Here is a 22,202-nt window from a genome sequence, read left to right as displayed (position 1 = left end):
AGCTTTTTCATTTTTATATCCCCTATGTCTGACACAATTTGCTTTGCAAATAGAGATATGTTAAGACGCTTCAGCAGTTCTGCGGTGTGCTCCTCCCAGTTGAATTTATTATCAAGCTGTAATCCCAAGCATTTAACACAGTCCACTTCTTCTATCTGCTTGTCATCGTATGTTAGGCATATACTTGTGGGACACCCCTTACAAATTCTGAACTGCATGTAGTGTGTTTTTTCAAAGTTTAGTGACAAAGAATTGGCTAGGAACCAGTGATTAATGTCCACAAATATTTTACTAGCCGATCTTTCTAGACTACACTTGATCTGCTATTTATTGCAATGTTTGTATCATTGGCAAACAAAACGAACTTGGCATCTGGTAATGTACTGATGAAAGGTCATTGATATACACAAGAAAAAGTAAGGGCCCTAAAATGGAACCTTGCGGGACCTCACATGTAATTAGTTCCCAGTTGGATGATGCCTGATAGCTTAATACATGTCTCTTTCCTAATAACACCCTTTGTTTCCTACCAGAGATATAAGATTTGAACCATTTTGCAGCATTTCCTATTACACAATAATATTCTAATTTACTTAAAAGGATATTGTCATTTACGCAGTCAAATGCCTTTGACAGATCACAAAATATACCAGTTGCCTGCAATCTTTGATCTAATGAATTAAGCACATTTTCACTGTAAGTGTAGAGAGCCTTCTCAATATCAGAACCCTTTAGAAATCCGAACTGTGACTTTGACAGTATGTTATTTGAGATAAGATGGTTATAAAGCTGATTGTACATTACGTTTTCTAAAATTTTTGAGAGTTCTGGCAAAAGTGAAATTGGACAGAAATTTGATGCTATTTCTTTATCTCCCTTCTTAAACAGTGGCTTAACTTCAGCATATTTCAACCATTCAGGAAATATTCCACTGATAAACAAATGGTTACACAGATAGCTTAATATGTTACTTAACTCAGAATCACATTCTTTAATTAACTTTGTTGATATTTCATCATACCCATTAGATGTTTTTGGTTTTAAAGATTTTATGGTGGACATTATTTCTGCTGGGGTAGTTAGGGTCAAATTCATATTATGGAAGTAACTTGAAATGTCTGGTCTGAGGTATTCCATAGCAGCATCTACAGAACCTGACAAGCCCATCTTTTCAGTAACAGTTACAAAATGTTTGTTAAAAAGTTCTGCAACACTACACACATCTGTAACCAATGAATCATTTACTCTGAATGCTATTTGTCCCTCTTCATGTCTGGTTCTACCGATCTCCTCCTTCACTATATCCTATATTGTCTTTATTTTGTTATCCGATATGACTATCTTTTCCTTGTAATATTTTTGCTTTGATGTCTGTATTACAGTTAATATTTTGCAGTAATGTGCTATAGCATCAACACCAGAACTGTTTCGGATTGACAGTTAGTTTTCTTTTTGTTTTACAAGATACCTCTATTCCTTGAGTAATCCATGGCTTCTTTGTAGACTTTGCTGTAACCTTGGTTAATTTTGGGGGAACACAGTGTTCAAATAAAGTAAGCACTTTATTGGCAAAAGTGTTATATTTTTCATCCATGCCATGAGCGCTGTAAACATCAGTCCAGTGAATGTCTCTGATGAGTGTCCTAAAATAATCAATTTTTGGCTTATTGATTACCCTCTTGAGCTCAGATTTAACAGATTTTATATCCTGTTCAGTATTAACATTTAACAGAAGGAACTGCATGTCATGGTCTGAGAGGCCATTGACTATTGGTTTTGTAACATGATTTCGTTCATTGGACTTCTCTATAAAGATATTATCAATGGCTGTTTGTAGCAATTGGCTACCCTAGTGGGGAATTTTACAGTGGGAATTAAGTTGAATGATAGTGTTACTAACTCAAATAAGTTCTTATTGGGAGAGTCTTTCAAGAAATCTACACTGAAATCATCAGCAACCACTATTTCTTTGTTTTTGGTTGCTAATGGGCCAGTACAACTTCAAGGTGGTTTATGAACAGATTGAAGTTACCTGCAGGTGCTCGATATACACTTAATATTATGAAGGATTTTTTGTGAAACTCTACTTCTGTTGCACATGCTTCCATATGCTGTTCTAGGAAAAATTTATGAATGTCTATGTTCTTAAATTTATGACAGTTCCCGATGAATGTGGCAACTCCTCCTTTCTCTATTTCTGCTCTACAAAAGTGAGACACTAACCTAAACCCTGTAACACTTAGAAATTCTATACCAGTGGCCACATGATGTTCAGAGAGGCAGATTATGTCAGCTGGGTTTGAGGAGTCTAATTCATCAATGCAGATAATTAATTCATTTATTTTATTTCTCAGTCCTAGAATATTTTGTTGCAATAAAGATAGCCAACATTTCACATTGACTGAGTTAAAATTGACTGCTGACTGTTGAAAATTCTTAACCTATAGCTGTTTATGCCGATGTAATAAGCTAGAATTATGTTTTCTGGTTTCTTTCTCAAATCGAAGGTTTATCTCAGTCCTAACCTCTCTTAAAATTTGGTTTCTTTCTGTCCTCCCTACCCTAAAAAAAGGGTCTTTTCTGAACCCTATAACCACCGGTATTTTATCACTCACATGACAGTGCCTCCCCCCCCTTTAACTTTCCTGCTATTTTCCCAGCCAGTTTACCCTTCCCTTTCCTGTTGACGTGAAGCCCATGCTTAGTATAATCCCACCTATTGAGAGAATCAACAGGAACCACACCAACGTGTGACCCTGCACCCAACATAAGCAGCCGTTCCAACCCCAAATTAACTCTCTTGACAGAAGAGTTCAAATGAGGTTGCTCAAGGCACCCAAGAACAGATACAAACTCAACACTAGTATGCTTCAATACTGATGCAATCTTTGCCAGGTCACACTTTATACTGTACCCAGGATCTCTGTCAATACTATTACCTGCCCCACCCACTATAACCATGATGTCTTCCTTAGTGAAATCTCTGCAAAATTATCCTAAATCCTCTGTCACCTGCTCCAGACCAGTACTAGGTTTTAAAAAAATTGGTGACCTGGCATTCTGATCCTAGTTCATCCTGCAAAAGTTGGCCAACACCTCTTCCATGGGAACTACCTAACAATACTTTCTTTCTCTTGACTGATTTCCCTACATTCTTACTTTTCAATTTGCTGCTGAAAGTTTGTTGTGCCCTGTCTACACCTGCAACTGCTTGAGGTTCACCAGCTTCTAACTGAAGCAACAGGTCTATTTTCCACATTCACCACGAGGCTATCAGACAAAGCTCTAGGCCTATTCCTCCTGTTGCCTGTTGCCACTTCCCACCTCTCTTTACCCTTCTCCCTCCTTAATCTGCCAAAATCTCCCCTGGCCTTGTCTAACTCAGCCTGAAGGGCAGCAATTTTCCCCTCCTGTTCTAGTATCTTCCTATCTCTACTACATATCCTACAAAACCACTGATGAGTCTCATTTACTTCCCCTAGTCCCACGCCGCTACAGTCACCCACATGGAAAAGACTACAGCACCCGTCACACCAAAGCCCCGACCTAACAATCCTACGGCAAGTCAAGCACTTTTCACTCATGATAAACGTAATAGTTTATTAATAATAAGTCAGTTAAATTACAGATAAACACGAAAATATGGTTCCACAAATTTGGCCTATACACAACTGCGTATAAACAAAAACAACAGTGCAAAGTTTCTGAAACAACAACTTAAACTTTACGCTACTTTCCAGAAATGTGAGTTAAATAATGAAGCGGTATGCTACAGTTAAATTGCTGGAGAGAGCAAAGAACAACTAAACAAAATTATATAGATTTGCTGCGGAAAAACATAAACAGAAAATACGACTGTACGATCTTTTCGCGTTTTCTGCTATATTATGAAACCTTTAATGGTACACTTAAAAGGCACACTAATTCACCTATTTACCACATAATCAATACTAAACTATATGTTTTTATAAGATAAAATAACTTATCTTTACGAGAACACCAAAACTTGCGCTAGTCGCCTGGTACAAATTATCAATGCCAGCATCATCCACCATGAAAAAAGTCAAGGAACGAAGAACAGATTTATATATAGCGGGAGCCGTAATTGCTCCAAAATTGGAATATGCTTTTTGTAGCTCGCCAAACATCAAATAGGCAGAGGCAATGCCAGAGATCCCAGATCCACATAAGTTTATGAGTTATGAATTCAGTAAAGTCATGGCTGCATCCATGTCCCCTTGTAGTCCGAGCACATTGTCCGTCACTCTCAATTTGATAAACAGTTTGTTACAATTTGTAGGCACTGGAGGCCACAGTTAATGTCTACATCCACATCCACAAGATGGGGCTGGGAGCAACAAAATGATGGTGTCACAGACCATAAAATCAGCATAGGAATCATGATGTGATTCAGTAACAAACTGACATTTGTGACTGAGGCCATGGAGTTTGGCCACCCAAGCCAGTAGGACTGGTGGGGCTTTGATAACAATGATAGAACTCTACATGTACTCAATGACATGCATGCATTTATGGTGATAATTTGACAATAACTTACACATTCCATCAACATCTACATCTACATCTACGTGATTACTCTGCTATTCACAACTGAAGTGCCTGGCAGAGGTTTCAATGAACCACCTTCAAGCTGTGTCTCTACCGTTCCACTCCCGAACAGCACATGGGAAAAACGAGCACTTAAATTTTTCTGTGCGAGCCCTGATTTCTCTTATTTTATCATGATGATCATTTCTCCCTATGTAGGTAGGAGACAACAGGATGCTTTCACAATCGGAGGAGAAAACTGGTGATTGAAATTTCATGAGAAGACCCTGTCGCAACAAAAAATGCCTTTGCTTTAATGATTGCCCCTCCAATTCACGTATCGTGTCTGCGACACCACCTCCCCTATTTCACAATAATACAAAACGAGCTGCCCTTCTTTGTACTTTTTCGATGTCATCCGTCAGTCCCACCTGATGCGGATTCCACACCACACAGCAATACTCCAGAATAGGGCAGACAAGCGTGGAGTAAGTAGTCTCTTTAGTAGACCTTTTGCACCCTCTAAGTGTTCTGCCAGTGAATCGCAATCTTTGGTTTTCTCTACCCACTATATTATCTATGTGATTGTTCCAATTTAGGTTACTTGTAATTGTAATCCCTAAGTATTTAGTTGAATTTACAGCCTTCAGATTTGTGTGACTTACCACATAATCGAAATTTAGCTGATTTCTTTTAGTACTCATGTGAATAACTACACACTTTTCCTCATTCAGGATCAACTACCACTTTTCGCACCATACAGATATCTTATCTACATCATTTTGCAAGTCATTTTGATCATCTGATGACTTTACAAGACAGTAAAAGACAGCATCATCTGCAAACAATCTAAGGTGGCTACTCAGATTGTCTCGTATGTTGTTAATATAGATCAGGAACAATAGATGGCCTATAGCACTTCCTTGGGGAACACCGGATATTACTTCTGTTTTACTCGATGACTTTCCATCTATTACTACGAACTGTGACCTTTCTGACAGGAAATCACAAATCCAGTCGCACAATTGGTTCAATACTCCGTAGGTACGCAGTTTGGTTAGAAGATGTTTGTGAGGAACGGTGTCAAAAGCCTTTTGGAAATCTAAAAATATGGAATCAATTTGACATCCCCCGTCAACAACGCTTATTACTTCAAGAGTATAAAGAGCTAGTTGTGTTTCAAAAGAACAATATTTTCTGAAACCGTGCTGACTGTGTGTCAATAAATCATTTTCTTGGAGGTACTTCATAATGTTCAAATACAGTACATGTTCCAAAACCCTACTGCAAATCGACGTTAGTGATATAGGCGTGTAATTCAGCGGATTACTCCTACTTCCCTTTCTGGGTATTGGTGTGACTTGAGCAATTTTCCAGTCTTTAGGTACGGATCTTACTGTGAGCGAGCGGTTGTATATAATTGCTAAATATGGAGCTATTTTATCAGCATACTCCGAGAGGAACCTGACTGGTATACAATCTGGACCAGAGGCCTTGCCCTTATTAAGTGATTTAAGCTGCTTTGTTACTCCGAAGATATCTACTTCTATGTTTCTCACCTTGGCAGTTGTCCTTGATTGGAATTCAGGAATATTTACTTCATCTTTGGTGAAGGAGTTGTGGAAAACCGTGTTTAATAACTCTGCTTTAGTGGCACTGTCATGAGTGACTTCACCATTGTTATCGTGCAGTGAAGGTACTGACTGCGTCTTGCCACTGGTGTGCTTTATGTATGACCACACTCTCTTTGGGTTTTCTGCCAGATTTTGAGACAGAATTTCATTGTGGAAATTATTAAAAGCATATCGCATTGAAGTACGCACCATATTTCGAACTTCTGTAAAACTTTGCTTTCTTTTAAATTTGGCATGCTTTTTTCGTTACTTCTGCAACAATGATCTGACCCGTTTTGTGTACCATGGGTGATCAGTACCAAAGCATCATTGGTTCCTGTAATGGTGCTAACTGGCACAACAACTGGTAGATCCAAGCAAAAATTCAAGAAAGGAACAAAGTCTTACAGGTGTTTGCATCAGTGACACCAAACGCAAAGAAGTGTTACCAAAGCTGCCTCTCATAAGCCTCCCAGACTTCAGCTGAATCATCATGAGGAGGAAAGAGCAGTGGTTACATCAATGGAAGCCTGCATATTAATGTGGCCAACAAGTTTGTGACAGCAACTGCAAGAGCCTGCTGCTGCTCAAGGAGAGATTGGGGGCACTGTCTCCGTGGACAGAAGAAACAAAGGAACAACCAAATAGAATCAGCAAATGTGAGTGAACACTACACTCATCACCAGTTTTATCATACCGTAAAATACAAATGACAGTAGGGCCACAATGAACCAAGTTTATTCTTCTTCCACATAAAAGCAAACAATAGTTGAGAGTGCACAGACAAACATAGAAATGATCCAAGAACTCTTACAAGGAGTTGCTGACAATAAGTATGAGCACAATGTGACAGTGAGTGCCTACTGCACTGTGCTTATAAAGAGAAGGGCTCTGGTAGATGGCGTGGTGGATGCCATGCCATGCCATGTGCACAAGTCATGTGGCCCAGTGCAGGTGGCCTCTGATGGCTGGCCTGTACAGATGCCATTGGTGGAATACTCAAAGTGTAGCCTGCCGGTGGACTGATGATGCAGCACACATCCAACTACTAGGTACAGGTTTATAGCAAAAGTAATACTTGGAAAATGCCTGTTAATATCTGCTGACACACAATCTGCTAATTTGGGCCTATACTGTAATAGCTGTACTTCAAAAGAAAACAGACAGACAAGAAATCAAACCTTCTCTCCAAAAGATTTGCGATATTCCCAAAATTATCATTAACTGAAAGGGAAAAAAGTTGGACTTTATCGAGTAAATACATAAACTGGCTTTATAAGTACCTAGATACAGTACAATGGGTCATTTGTGAGTTGTGGATGAAATTACAAAAAGAAGAAATTAGTTTGAGTTATCACTTTTTAATGCTTCAGCTTCCATTAGACTTCATCAGGACAGTGAGAATCTCAGAACTGAAAGATGAGTTGCACAAAGAGATCCTCCAACATCAATGTTTACCAATAGTACAAAGTAACTTCAGCAGTGGATAGAGGAACTTAACACAGTAAGTTTAAAGCAGACTTAAAAAATAATACTTTAACAAGACTAAAGTAATCAAAAAGTAACATACATCAAATGAAAAGTAGAAATAAACAATGAACTTTGTGCATTCATTATCAAAGACAGTGACAACTGTGTTACAAAAAACCCACAAAACAAACCATACAAGAAGACGACCACAATAAAACCCAGGAAAGCAATTTACTATTTCTGTTCTGGAGAGAAAGAGTTCAAGGTGAGTAGTAGGTGCCTGCAGCAACAATTAAGTTGTCAACAAAACTGTTATATGGTGGCAATCAGTAAACTGAGGCAATTCTATAGCAAGTTTCATTTTCATCATTAATTGAAGTATTTGTTACCTTTTCTCTATGACAATACAGAACTTTTTAAGCATTTGTTCCTATATCAGAAAAATAAGTGAGTCCAGCTTACCACCAAAATGTAGGATATAACCAACTTTCTGACTAAGCATCAAATATGCTTCTGAAAATCTGTTTTGTGAGCGAATCTACAGCTGCATATAATACTGAAATATTCCCATTTTACCTCAGCATCTTCTTCATAAAAGTGGTACTTGTATCCATTTTGTATCATGAGAATCATTCCAGGATGTTGTTGCTTCAGACCAAGCACTTGTTTCTCCAGGGCTGTAAGCCCATTTTTCTTCGATTTCTGTGCCTGAATCTCTGATCTGTAAAGAAAGTAAACTTACAGATCTAGAGTACAAAAGATTTGTGAAACTACAAATGAATAAACAACAATATTGCAATGTCTGTGGATCATTTTGACAGATATTTTATCATGCAAGTTACATTAATATTGACAGCTATCAAAGGTCATTATAGATAAGAACAATTCAAATATAAACTGCCACCAATTAGACATAACAAAGGTGGGTGACTACCAGACAGGATCATTCTGACAAATACACACTAAAATTAACAGTCACCAGCATTTGAAAATTGGGATTTTATGATCTTACAGGAGAGTGACAAAAAGAGTGAAAAAATCCCTGTAGAAGGAGTAGGTAGAGGAGTCACCTTTGGGGCCAAGGTCTTGATTTAATTAACAAGAAAGTGGGAAAGTTCATTCCTTTAATTTTATCCCTCTTTCTTCTGCCAGGAAAAGATTCACTGTTATCTGAAATCTAACAAATCTGTCAGCTTTTGCATACATCAGTCAGACGTCACAAGGTATGGATTTATTTTTAATCTTCCCTCACTCATGCTGAGGAAGAAAAGTCCTGCAATGTAACAAAAAGAGAACCGAAACGCGTATTTTCACTATTTGCATCAGCACTTCACACCTTCAAGAAAATGAATGACAACATTCATCAACATTTGTCTTTATCTGGGATGAGCCTTCATTATTTCATTTTTTCATTTATTTATTTATTTATTTATTTATTTATTGCATAAACTGTCATAACTGGATGAGACAGAGATGAGTCTTTCAAGGAATTGTGCTGTTTACTAGAATCTTACTACAGTCAGAAGAATCATGTGTTATTTGCAACTCTGCAGTTATCTGAGCAGCCATTCATAATCTGGATTAAAGGTATTTGTGGCATCTGTCAGAAATACACATTCACATGTGACAACCCAAAATACCTTAAGTCGAGGATATGCGACTTTTAGCTTACCTGGGCCACATTGGAAGAAGATGAGAATTTCTGGGCCACACATAATTTACTTAATACTAATAATAACTGCTGAGCTAAAAAAAGCAGTAAGAGACAGACATTTAACATATTTAGGTTACATATAACTTATTAATGTATGTTTATTTATTCTAAAAAAGCAAGATGGAATTAATTTGACATTTTATATATGAGATTTCATTTATTATTTTAAATATATGTTTAGTTTCAAAGTTGCAACTGATGTAGGCATAAGATAACAAACAAGCACGTCTGACAAGTTGGGTGGTTACAAGAACAAGACTCTTGGGGGTTCAAGTATAGCACAGACTGCAATGTTAAGAATGGGTTAGACCAATGAGAGAAAAGCATCATGCGGTGGGAGTTCCAGATTGAAAATATTCAATTTATCATAACTTTACATAAACAGAATTTTATAGAATTTTTTTTTTTTTACTGATTGTGTAACAGGTGTTAATTCTTGGGCCATACGGATACTTGCCTCGGCTGCATGTGGCCCACGGGCTGGGTGTTGGACACCACTGCCTTAAGTCTTATACTCTTTTGCCCATTCAAAGCTGTTGATAAATTTTGCTCCAAATAATCTTATCTGTCTGGAACCCCTACAGATCTTACCTTGCAAGAAGCATCAGCCATAGTACAAGCTTTTGACATAATGTAAGCTGCCATCCGTCATATTCAGAACACCACTAACATGGCTCAGGTGCAAACTTAGCAATGATGACAAAGCGTCTCAGACACAGTGTTGTTACCACAAGTCAGCATTTCAACTGACACCAGGCCATCTGACACACCAACAAATCCTCTCCCTCTATCAGTATTTAGGGACAGCACCATTGTAACAATTATCTTTTAGGTTAGTAGGTTGTTGCAATCAACATATTCAATTAAGAAGAATGGTCATCATAGATGTCACTTATAAGTTGATATCCCAGCATCTCAGTATATGGTTTAGATACTGTCAAAGGATTTGAGTTCCCCATTACATATTAGTTCTGTCGTGTTTTGAAATGAATTTTTTTCCAATCTTTGGACACATTGCAAAATTAATTTTACTTCCTGTTCCTATTAGGATTTGGACATGTAACCAATTATACAGTACTCATCACACTGAATCTATAAACTTTTCCTCATTATTTTTGTCCAAAGGCCAGACCACTCATCCTAAGGTGAAAACTGTGCCTGATAAACTAAAAGAGCAATAAATCTCAGAATCATAATCATTTAGTAAATGAGCAGTACAATTTGTAGTCATCAAGAAACCCAACAAGAAGCCTCAATGGGGCCACAACTAATGTTCCATCAGTAATCAACTTTCATCTCTTCCATGATCCAAAGAACTCATCTTGAATTCACCAACTGTGAGTATTTCTCAAAAATCTCTCTTCCAGATGCCGACATACAAATTCCTTTGGATGATTAATCACAGAAATTAATCACAACAAACAACCTGTTTGGAGTTTACCTCTACAAATGGTTTACATTTCAGGATGATTAGCGAACTGGCATTGTTTCAGTGCTATCTAGAGCAGGTCATTTGCTCACTATCATCATGTGTAAACTACCCGGATGATATCGCTGCAACGGGCACAAAGCCACAAAAGCACCTAACAAATTTACATATCCTGTTTCAAAACTGCATGCATCCACTTTACACTGCAACCTCAAAAATAGCAAAAATGCAACCATACATATCCACGAAACCAGCTATCAGTCTAAGGATTGGCCACTTAGAGGCCTATTAGCCCAAGAAGACTGGCCAGTTATTGCCATTATTTAAAGTGTTACCGACATGTGTAATCAATATATCTTCAAGAGTAATACATACTAAAAAAGTACCACGACTCAAGCTTTAATTTACATATTAACTTTAGTTCTTTGATACACTATAAATTTTAAAATAATGATTACAGAAAATATAACTATCCTTCCAAAAAAAATTGTGAGGTTAGTTACTAAGCAATTTCTTCCTCTTGAGCTTCCAAAATTCCTTGTTCACTCCACAAACATGACATATTAGTAGCATAATTACAGCAAACTGCAAAACTTAATGAGTCAGCCATCACAACAGCAGTTGAGGAAATTGCGGCCCGCGCTATACTCAGGTGTGATCTTTTGAACACAGTGATGTGGTCTGAGCTATGTTCGGGTTTAGTCTCCAAAGTATTAAGAAAGAAGGGGGTTCAGACTGTGGCATTTGACAAGGCAAATTATGTGCATCTCTGGGCAACACCTTGTCTAGGCACCTTCACACACAGCCAGATGGTAGCCACCAACAAGTGGCCACAGAGCATCAGTGAAAGTTTACCACTGAAAAACCTCAATAGCAAGTGTGGTAAACCTAGAGTTATCATTACTTTTCACGATCTGCCTCATTCCAAATTGGTACTCTGCATCAGTTGCATGAGCAACTTGTCGCACCAGCACCCCACAAAAGTTACACCATGTGCTGAGTTAAGGCTTACTAGCTGTGGATGTGGGGACTGACAGCAGAGGCTCCACAGATGGCCTCCAGAATGAGTCTACAATGCTAGCTGCACATACTGACTCAAAACTGGTGCCACCAAGCCCATTGACGTCTATGCTGGTCTACATATAGGACAACACAAGTCTCCCATTCTCAGTCTATGCCCTGCGGTCATTTCTTAAATATCGTCAGCCATCAAGATTTGGACATTGTTATGCTACTGCCTACGTATCACCTCTGGACAGTTTCATGTTATTGTATGGTGTGCAATTGTTGTTGTTGTTGTGGTCTTCAGTCCTGAGACTGGTTTAAAGCAGCTCTCCACACTACTTTATCCTGTGCAAGCTGCTTCATCTCCCAGTACCTACCGCAACCTACATCCTTCTGAATCTGCTTAGTGTATTCATCTCTTGGTCTCCCTCTACGATTTTTACCCTCCACACTGCCCTCCAATACTAAATTGGTGATCCCTTGATGCCTCACAACATGTCCTACCAATCGATCCCTTCTTTTAGTCAAGTTGTGCCACAAACTTCTCTTCTCCCCAATCCTATTCAATACTTCCTCATTAGTTATGTGATCTACCCATCTAATCTTCAGCATTCTTCTGTAGCACCACACTTCAAAAGCTTCTATTCTCTTCTTGTCCAAACTATTTATCGTCCATGTTTCACTTCCATACATGGCTACACTCCATACAAATACTTTCAGAAATTTCCTGACACTTAAATCTATACTCGATGTTAACAAATTTCTCTTCTTCAGAAACGCTTTCCTTGCCATTGCCAGTCTACATTTTATATCCTCTCTACTTCGACCATCGTCAGTTATTTTCCTCCCCAAATAGCAAAACTCCTTTACTACTTTAAGTGTCTCATTTCCTAATCTAATTCCCTCATCATCAGCTGACTTAATTCGACTACATTCCATTATCCTTGTTTTGCTTTTGTTGATGTTCATCTTATACCCTCCTTTCAAGACACTATTCATTCCGTTCAACTGGGTGTATCAAATAAACTAATTGAAAAATCAGGGTTCATTTATGTTGTGTGCCACAAACTATCAACTGGCAACTGCAGACTTAGCTTGAGTGTTTTTCATCACTTAAACCTAGGCACTTGGCTGACGTTTTAGGATGGTTCAATGAACAGCAGACTATGTATGTTTTAAATGGTCACTGGCACTTCTTTCTCTCCAGGCACTATGGGTGAACCATATCTTGTCCCTGTTATGCAACAGCTGATGATTCAATAAGTAGAAAGCCAAAAGTGTATGGAGAACCTCCTGGCCAGAGTACTGCAGAAGCCAACGGTCAATCCTCCACCATTTCTGCTGTACGAGGAAACGTTGGAAGACTGGGACTTGTATAAAAAATGGTTGTGATAGCACTTTACAGCATTTGAGGTAAAAGGTGATGATACTGCTAAATCCCTTTCCTTATTATGGATTCACCACAAACTTATTGGTTGTTTTGCAAACTGCTTCCTCCGATGGAGCCCAGTAAACTGACTTTGAACGAAATTTGTTCTTTATCAAGGGTTCACAACCAAAAACATTGTCATGTGATTTCTGCTCACCTCCAGTTTCACCAATGTCTCAAGCAGCTGAGTCAGTCATATTGAGCTTCGATGGCTAAACTCTAGTGGTTAAGTCACCGATGAAAGATTTTTACGACTACTGCCAAAGAATCTCATGCAGAAGGCATAACCAGTGATGCGATCATCGGCACAGCACCCAACGAAGTGTTTCAGTTAAAAGCTTCACAGACTGATGACCATTCTTTAGACAAGGTGTTGCATTTAGCACAGTCATATGAAGCCATACAAGCAGCAGGCTGCCACTTAGAATCCTGGGTGGACATTGCTGCAGTAAAGAGTGAACCAGGCATGTTACAGATTCAGCAGTAGTGGTGATGTTGGGGCAGTACACAAACAACAGCACTTGCATCCCGCCATACGTAAACAGTGGGTCCCATGCCACATCAGGGTGTGGTAGCCTTACCCATCCTGCCCGGACTGTTTTCAGAAGCATGGTAGAGACAACTGTACATTCCTGTGAGCAGACTGCACTGAATGCACACAACAGAGACACCTCACATCTTTTTGTCAGGCAGCCATTCCCATTTTCTGATCACCGAGATCAAATGAATGTTAATATTGTGTGTTCCACACCATCCATGTAGGGAGGTCCCATGACAAACCCCTCATTTCACTGTGTGTGGCTGGCTGGTTAGTCAACTTTCAAGTTGATACAGGTGCTGCTGCAGGTCTAATCAACTTTAAAACCTATTTACAACTAGGAGTGTCCACACTAACTCCAGCACTTTGACAGTTGATTAATTATAACAGACAATGCATTCCACTGAAAGGGGAGTTTACTACGAAAACCATTTACAAAAATATGACCAGAGACATAGTGTCAACAGTGCTGATACTAAGGAGCTCTTTGGTTTTGATATATTTATGCCTTCTGGATTTCCCATCAATGAGACAGACAATCTAGTCTCCAAGAATATTTCTTATCAACAACTGGATGCCCTCTGTACTGCCTGCCCTGCATTCCCCAACATTTTACTTCTGGTCTGGCAAAAGCAAAGAATTTCTAAGCTCATATTTTGTTGACACCTATGGAACAGCCTTGATTTTTTTCATCCTGGCTGGATCCACTCACACTCAGTGGCCATGTTAAGGACGAACTAGACAGGTTGCAGGAGTTGGATGTGATAGAACCTATATCATCAAGTCAGTGGGCTACGACCCCAGTTACCACCAGGAAACAGTCCAGCAAACTCAGACTTTGCAGGGATGTCAAGGTCATGGTGATGTGGATATGTTCCCCATTCCAAAGCCTGAAGAACTGTACATGAAGCTGGCGGGTGGACACTACTTCTCCAAAATTGACCTCACTGAGGCATACTTACAGCTCCCATTAGCCAAATGTCCACAGAAGATATTGGTGATTAACACACTGTATGGTTTAAATAAATTATAAGCGTTTGGCTTTTAGGGTCTCCAGTGCCCTGGCAATTTTCCAGGTTGCATTAACTATTTGGATGACATTGTCATCATGGGAAGTTCCATCGAGCAGCATTTAGTAAACCTGAAGTCACAGTTTTTCAGTCTGCAGGGGGCAGAACTTAAGTGAAATCTCAGCAAATGTAATTTTTTTCAGCCTTCAGTGGAATATTTACGCTACATCCTTTCTCACAGAGGTATAATAACAATTCAGAAACACATTGAAGCAATTGTATCCATGTCTCGGCCAGCTAAAAAGCAGCTCCAGGTCTTTCTGGAAAAAATTACATATCACAGAAAATTCATCCCAACAGCATCTCAGATAGCTTATCCATTCATCAATTGTGTATGAAAGGAGAGGTTTTCACATGGTAAGCCATGTGTGCAAAGGTGTTCAGAGAGCTTACACAGAGTCTGCTCTCAGCCCCTCATTTAGTGACTTTCCAACTGTGGAAGCAAATAGTGGTCCCAACAGGTGTATCAGACCAAGGTATAGGGACTGTCTTTGCTCATTGGGAGGGTGATGGTTTAGAGCACCCCTTCACTTATGTTTCAAATCCTGTACCTCTGCACAAATGAAATACTCCCATATTGAAAAAGAAGCTATATTTGCTTTGAAGAAATTTCATGTCTTCCTTTATGGCACCAAGTTCCACTTAGTGATGGACCATAAGCCGTTGATCTCACTGTTCACATAACAGCTCATGTCCCAGATTGTACTGCTCATCAGACCCAGGGCTGGGCATTGTTCTTCCGAAGATATACCTATGAAATCCTTTATAGAAGTACATCTCAGGATGCAAATGTGGACGCTCTTTCCTGCCAACACCTAGGGCCAACTACAAGTTTGATCTCAAGGATATTCTTTGTTTCTGCCTGTATGTTGAGGTTCAACAAGCCGTGGGCCATTTTGCCATTAAAGGAGCCTGCATTGCCACTGCCAAAGAGGCAGACACCATTCTCACACAAGTTCACACCTTCATCTTGAGGAGATGGCCAGAGAAATTGGCCGGGCAATGGTCTACTAATCTTTGGCATTACTATGGCCAGTGGCACCATTTGCTTCAAGTCAACAGTGTGATCCTTATAATCACAGATCACACTGCATACCATGTACTGATTCTACCAACATAGCCTACAGTTGCTGCATCAGGGGCATTAGGGCACTTCCAGGACCAAACTACTCACTCACTGCCATGCTTACAGGATAATCATCAACTGGGAAATAGAGAGCCTAGTCCATCAATGCAACAAATATGTGGAACAGTAGGCAGCCCAACATCAGGTTTTCTTCTCTTAGCCAGCACCGACCAAACCCTGGGAATGAGTGCACCTCAATTTTGCAGGCACATTCCTGAATACCATATGACTCATCATCATTGACACTTTTCCAGGTTCCCATACAATGTTAGCTGCTCTACACCCAAAGATTTTTGCAAGAAAGGGCCTGCTGCAAGCATTAGTGACTGACAACAGTCTGTAATTTCAGGAGGAAGTATGAGAATTTCTGTGCTAAGAATGGAGTGAAGCACTCTGTCTCCTTTTCATCCCCAATCAAACAGAAAGGCAGAAAGGGTCGTTTGGACATTCAAACAGCAGATGAATATGTAGTCCACGATACTTCCGTGGAAGATGCTGTGACATTTTCATATCGGGCAAAACTGTTTAGCAAGAAGGGGCTGTGAAAGCTCTTTGATGGATGTCCGTCTCTTCCCTCTCACATTCTCTCCTCCCTGCACCCTGCACCCAGCACCCTGGTTCCTCTCCCCTCTCCAAAGTTCTGGCCTGGCATGTGTGTGTGGGCCCACGGGTTTAGCCAACAAGACTGGTGGTTCATGGTCACCATTCATCAGAAATGAGGATGTCAGGTTTTTATACTTGATTCCAAAGTCCGTACCATCACCTGACACCAGAACCAGCTCCATTAATGCAACTGCACCCCCCAGTCTTTCTCTCTCCAATCCTTCCACTGCATCTCATTTTTACAACCTTCAGTGGAATAAGAACTCATCCTCCTTCAGCTCCCCCCCCCCCCCCTCTGTAATTCCACTCATAGTTGTTCCACACCATCACAGCCACAGGGGCTGGTCATGCCTCGCCACCAGCTTCCCCACCAGTGGACTGTCAACTGTTAACTATCATGTCGCCTTCAAGACTTGGATGTTGTTATGCTACTGACTTTGTATTGTCTCCAGCCAGTTTCATGTTATTGTACTCATATGTTGTGTCACCATGTAATGTATCAAATAAACAAATTCAAAAATCTGCGTTCATTTGAGCATAGCAAGGAGCACCCAACTGCTTATGTGTTAAAGATGTTTACAATAGCAGAACATAATTACTCACAAACTGAATAGGAGGTACTCATCATCAGCTACAATGTCACGAAGTTTCACACACACTTTCACAGTGCACACTGGGAATTTGGCAATTTTCAATCCATGAAACAATATATCATAAAATTCACTACAAGCCTACGTTCAAGCACATAAAAACCAAAGCCTCATCACATATGTTTGGCTGCCGTCCAAGCTGAACACTATCAGTGATCAGTTCCCGCAGTGAGATGCAAACCCATATCACCACTGCCATTGAGAGGAAACCGTTGTGACATTGGACCAGCCTTTTCAACTCGGCAACAGATACTGCAAAAAACATCATGGCCTTATGTCATATCAAGGGCACAGCCAGCATATGAAGCCATTGGCTGTGATTCCTCTTTATAGGTTGACCACAAAACCACAGAGCCCCAAGCTGATGGCCAACAATAACAGTGAGCCAAGACAGAAAGAAGATCAGCTTCGGTCTTAATATCATCTGAATCTTACTGCAGATCTAGATTTCAGTTGGCAGCATAGCTATCATCAATGCATTAGTGATAGTCACGAAACTCAGCATATTTGTAACGATACATATTACACTATAACTTCAGCAAGTACAAGCATCAGCAGAAGTACTTGTACATGTCAACATTATAGTGTAGTATGTATTATTATAACTATCCAGAGTCTAAATGGCTGCATATAATGCACTGATGATAGCTGCACCGTTAGCTGTTACCAGAGGGCTGTCCATGAATGGCCAGAGGGAAATTCTAGTACTGCTGACAGACATTTTACAAATAAAAACACTACTCCAAAAATGTAGAAATAGCTTTCAGAAATATTACTTTCTTTCTCATGAAAGAAAAGGTAGAGATTGGGAAAGGTTATAAATGAGCAGTATATCACTCATACCTCAGGATGAGAGGGATCCACCTGTAGTTAGGTCTGCAGTGTTACCACCTATACAGGATGAGCAAAACCAAATATGATATTACCTAATACATTGGTATGAGCAATGTGTGACCTACAGCTTTATTAGTGTAGCTTGCTTCAAGTCAACAGGGGGTGATCATGCACTGTCGCTTTTAAAACCAACTCTTAAACAAGCACATATTAATCAAATCTTTTAATGGCAGAAAGACTAGTTAGTGAAAATAATAAATAAAATAAATGAATTGTGGACAAATGGTTAAAAATCCCATAGGATAGTAAAGTGGGCTAAACCAAATTGTTTAAAGTTCAAACCAAATATTTATTCAAGAAATATGCACTCAAATATATAAATGGTGACTTTACATAGATTTGCAAAAATAGATGAATCAGTTGTAATAACAACTAATGGAGCAATGCAAGTAGTAGTCATATAGTGCAAGCAGAGGCTATCAGCACAGTGGCATACACAAAATAAGGTTCATACAGCAGCAAATTAACTCTCGAAAATCAATAGCGAAATCTTGAAGTTCATCAGCACAAAAATCTCACAAAAGTCACTATGGAAGCTAAAGTTCATTAATCATCATCTCTGTCACAACAAATATCTAACAAATTTGTCACATTATTACCAATAATAAATACAGCGAAATATTATGGTTCATAGCTGCCTTAAACTGCTTAAGAAGTGTTAAAGTTTGCATGGTCACTCAAAACAATCTCTGAAAACCACACAAATATTTCTAAGTCTTGACAGAAATCAAAGTTCAGATCTTGCTCTCGCTAAATTATTCGAAGCCCTGAGAACAAATCATGTATTAAGCTTATGACCACAAGAAATATTTTAAGTGCAAAGAACAGTAACTCCAGACCCACTGCTCTCTGGTGACCAATACTATTCTTCAGTCTACCACAACACTGTGTGCACATATGCATATCCCTTTAAGCTTTCCCACCCCTGCTAGCTGCCCCGCTATAGCCATCTAGCCACACTGTCAAATATACTTGTCACTGCCTTTCATCTCGCAAGCCAGTCACTCATAATGTCACCAACCCCCGCTTCATATTGCACCTACTTCTCAATTCCAACATGAATTAGCACCAGATACAGTCATCATAATACCGCATGTTGCAGATATAGCTATTTGTACCAAAACTTGTGTAATTCATTTTGTGGAGAATGAGCCCCACATGTACTACTTGGAAACGTGCATAAATATAGACATAAACATAAATAACACTTCTAAAATGACAAACAAACTAAACAGATCTTTAAAACCAAAGGGTTCCTTTCTGGGTTCGTTAAAAAAGAATTATTTTGGAATTAGATGCGTGACCATGTTAGGTTTTGTAATCACTGCACACAATTTCACTGCAATTAAAATCACTGTTCATCACTGTCACTTCTGATCACTGCTGTTTTTCTGTGATTGCATCTGATGAATTCAACAAATCTCTTGTATCAAGGCATCATTGGTATTACTGTAGCTACTCTTCCACTCATCTCAATGTACAGCCAGCAGTGCTCTGTGCAACATGTCGCCAGCTAAAGTATATTCTATCAGATATAAAAATACATTAACCCGATGAGTAATTGTTTGGTTAATTGGATGCTGAGACTGCCCAGTGACTGGGCTATTGAAGTCCCTCCCAGTTTCACTGTGTCCACTGCAGTTAGTTCTCATCTGAGATTCACTAAGGCAACAAGATAAATTCATAGAAATAAATTCAAAAGGACTATATACGCCCATCACATCCCATAAGTACTTTAATGTTTTCCATCTGAATTCTGACATAACTGATCTTCATCCCACAAGTTATCCATGCGGTGGCATATATTTACATTAATTAAACAAACAAATTAATTCCTTGAACTTCCTGGCAGATTAAAACTGTGTGCTGGCCCGAGACTCAAACTCAGGACCTTTGCCTTTTGCGGGCAAGTGCTCTAGCGACTGAGATACCCGAGCACGACTCACGCCCCGTCCTCACAGCTTTAATTCCGCCAGCACCTCGTCATCTACCTTCCAAAATTCACAGAAGCTCTCCTACGAACCTTGAAGAACTAACAAGGTTTGCAGGAGAGCTTCTGTGAATTTTGGAAGGTAGGAGACGAGGTGCTGGCGGAATTAAAGCTGTGAGGACGGGGTGTGAGTCGTGCTCGGGTAGCTCAGTCGGTAGAGCACTTGCCCGCGAAAGGTAAAGGTCCCGAGTTCGAGTCTCGACCCGGCACACAGTTTTAATCTGCCAGGAAGTTTCATATCAGTGCACACTCTGCTCTAGAGTGAAAATTTAATTCTAGAAATTAATTCCTGTTTTTCCAGATCAACAGACAACTACAAAAATGAACCACTCTAATCCCAGAGCCAGTCCTCACCATAATTCTGATTACAAAACACAAAACTTTTCCTCTGCGCACCATACTGCATGCAAATTAAATCAGTCATATATCCTTTAGCTAAAGACAGATTTATTCTGACAAACATTCTGAAAATTCCACACCACCGCTCATCCCCAAGCACCACACTTAACATCCTGGTGACATTTTCTTGCAGTAATCAACACAAGTGAGGCGACTTTAAGCTATAATCACTAATGAATTTTCAGTGGACACGACATAATCTAATACATGGTTTTATAATGTAAATGGATAGATAAAAATCTATTCATCAAGCAGGTGAATGCACACACAAAAAGGTTTAACTTTTACAAGCTTTCTGAGCCCGTGGCTCCTTCTTCTGGCAGAGGAATTTAAGGTGGAGGAAGAGGGGCGGTGGAAAAGGACTGGAGATGTTTAGGGAAAGGGGTACAACTCTGAAACGTCACCCAGAACCCCAGACGGGATGAGAAGGGAAGACTTCTTTCCTTCTCATCCTGTCCATAAGTCTACACTGACCCAGTGTTTTGGGTGACCTTCCTGAACTGTACCCCTTTCCCTAAAACTCTCCAGTCCTTTTCCATCACCCCTCTTCCTTCCCCTTCAGTCTTCTGGCTACGAAAGCTTGTAAAAGTTAAACCCTTTTGTGTGTGCATTCCCCTGCTGTTGCTTGGTGAGTAGATTTTTTTATTTATCCAATTACATTATATTGTCAATGATTGATTATTTTTGTTAATGAATTATTTTAGTTGGTTTTGTTTCTTATTGTACTTACAATCTGCAATTGGCTTAATTTTTTCTGTTTGACAGTTAAATGAAGTGAACTTACATCCTAAAAATGTCATCTCTGCCCGCACAAATTCACATCATCTAAGCTTAAGAGTCATCACTCCTCTATGGAATGCTTTGAATGCCTCCTCCAACAGCTGACAATGTTCATACCCCATGTTGCTTGTGACCAATATGTAATCAACATATACAGTTAATTTCTTCATTAACTCAGACCTTCCTTATTGCCTCTTTACAAACTTAACTTTTGCACCATCACTCATACTTACAGTAAAAAGGTCTTTACATGTAGCCAACAAATCAACTGCATGGTATTTCCTTTCTTCACTGAATGGTTTTGTATGTAGCCCTTGACCCAAGCAATACCCTGCTAACACACTTCCTCATACTACTGCTACATTGCTTACACTTTCTCTTAAATTATTTATTTGCCCTTCAGTGCTCTCAGTTCTGGTTCTTATATGCCTGTTACAATGAGATATCCTTACATAGATTAATTTTAATGCAGCATTTATCTCCAATTCATACTTCTCCATTTCAGCTTGTGTGCCTCAATTCACTGCCCAAAATTACTTTCTACAGCCTCCATTTTGGCTACTAACCCGTCTCCTACTTTATCCACTCTGTTGCTAATTCCCTCTACCAACTTAACATTATTTTCCATTTTAAACAATGGAAAATCCATGATGGAATGTACCAGTATTATGAAAAGGAAAGTTACTACTCACCATATAGTGGAGATACTGAGTCGCAGATAGGCACAACAGAAAGAATGTCGCAGATAAAGCTTTCAGCCATTAAGGGTGTGTGTGTGTGTGTGTGTGTGTGTGTGTGTGTGTGTGTGTGTGTGTGTGTGTGTCATCTGTTGTTGACGAAGGCCTTAATGCCCGAAAGCTATATTTGCGACAGTGTTTTTGTAGTGCCTATCTGCGACACAGCATCTCCACTACATGGTGAGCAGCAACTTTCCTTTTCAAACT

At 39.5% G+C, this 22,202-nt stretch overlaps 1 protein-coding gene across 3 annotated transcripts in view; it reads right to left on the bottom strand.

The window, feature by feature from the left end:
* The window catches only part of LOC124787822 (DNA mismatch repair protein Msh3-like), a 344,981-nt gene that overhangs the window by 291,031 nt on the left and 31,748 nt on the right, over positions 1–22,202 (bottom strand). For all 3 annotated transcript variants that reach the window (XM_047254753.1, XM_047254755.1, XM_047254754.1), the window contains exon 3: positions 8,208–8,352. In XM_047254753.1, coding sequence (XP_047110709.1) covers positions 8,208–8,352 — 145 coding nt within the window. The remainder of the gene's footprint in view (positions 1–8,207; positions 8,353–22,202) is intronic.

The sequence above is a fragment of the Schistocerca piceifrons genome, chromosome 3 (assembly GCF_021461385.2).
Source record: "Schistocerca piceifrons isolate TAMUIC-IGC-003096 chromosome 3, iqSchPice1.1, whole genome shotgun sequence".
Lineage (NCBI taxonomy): Eukaryota > Metazoa > Arthropoda > Insecta > Orthoptera > Acrididae > Schistocerca > Schistocerca piceifrons.
This window is presented reverse-complemented; position numbering and strand designations above follow the sequence as displayed.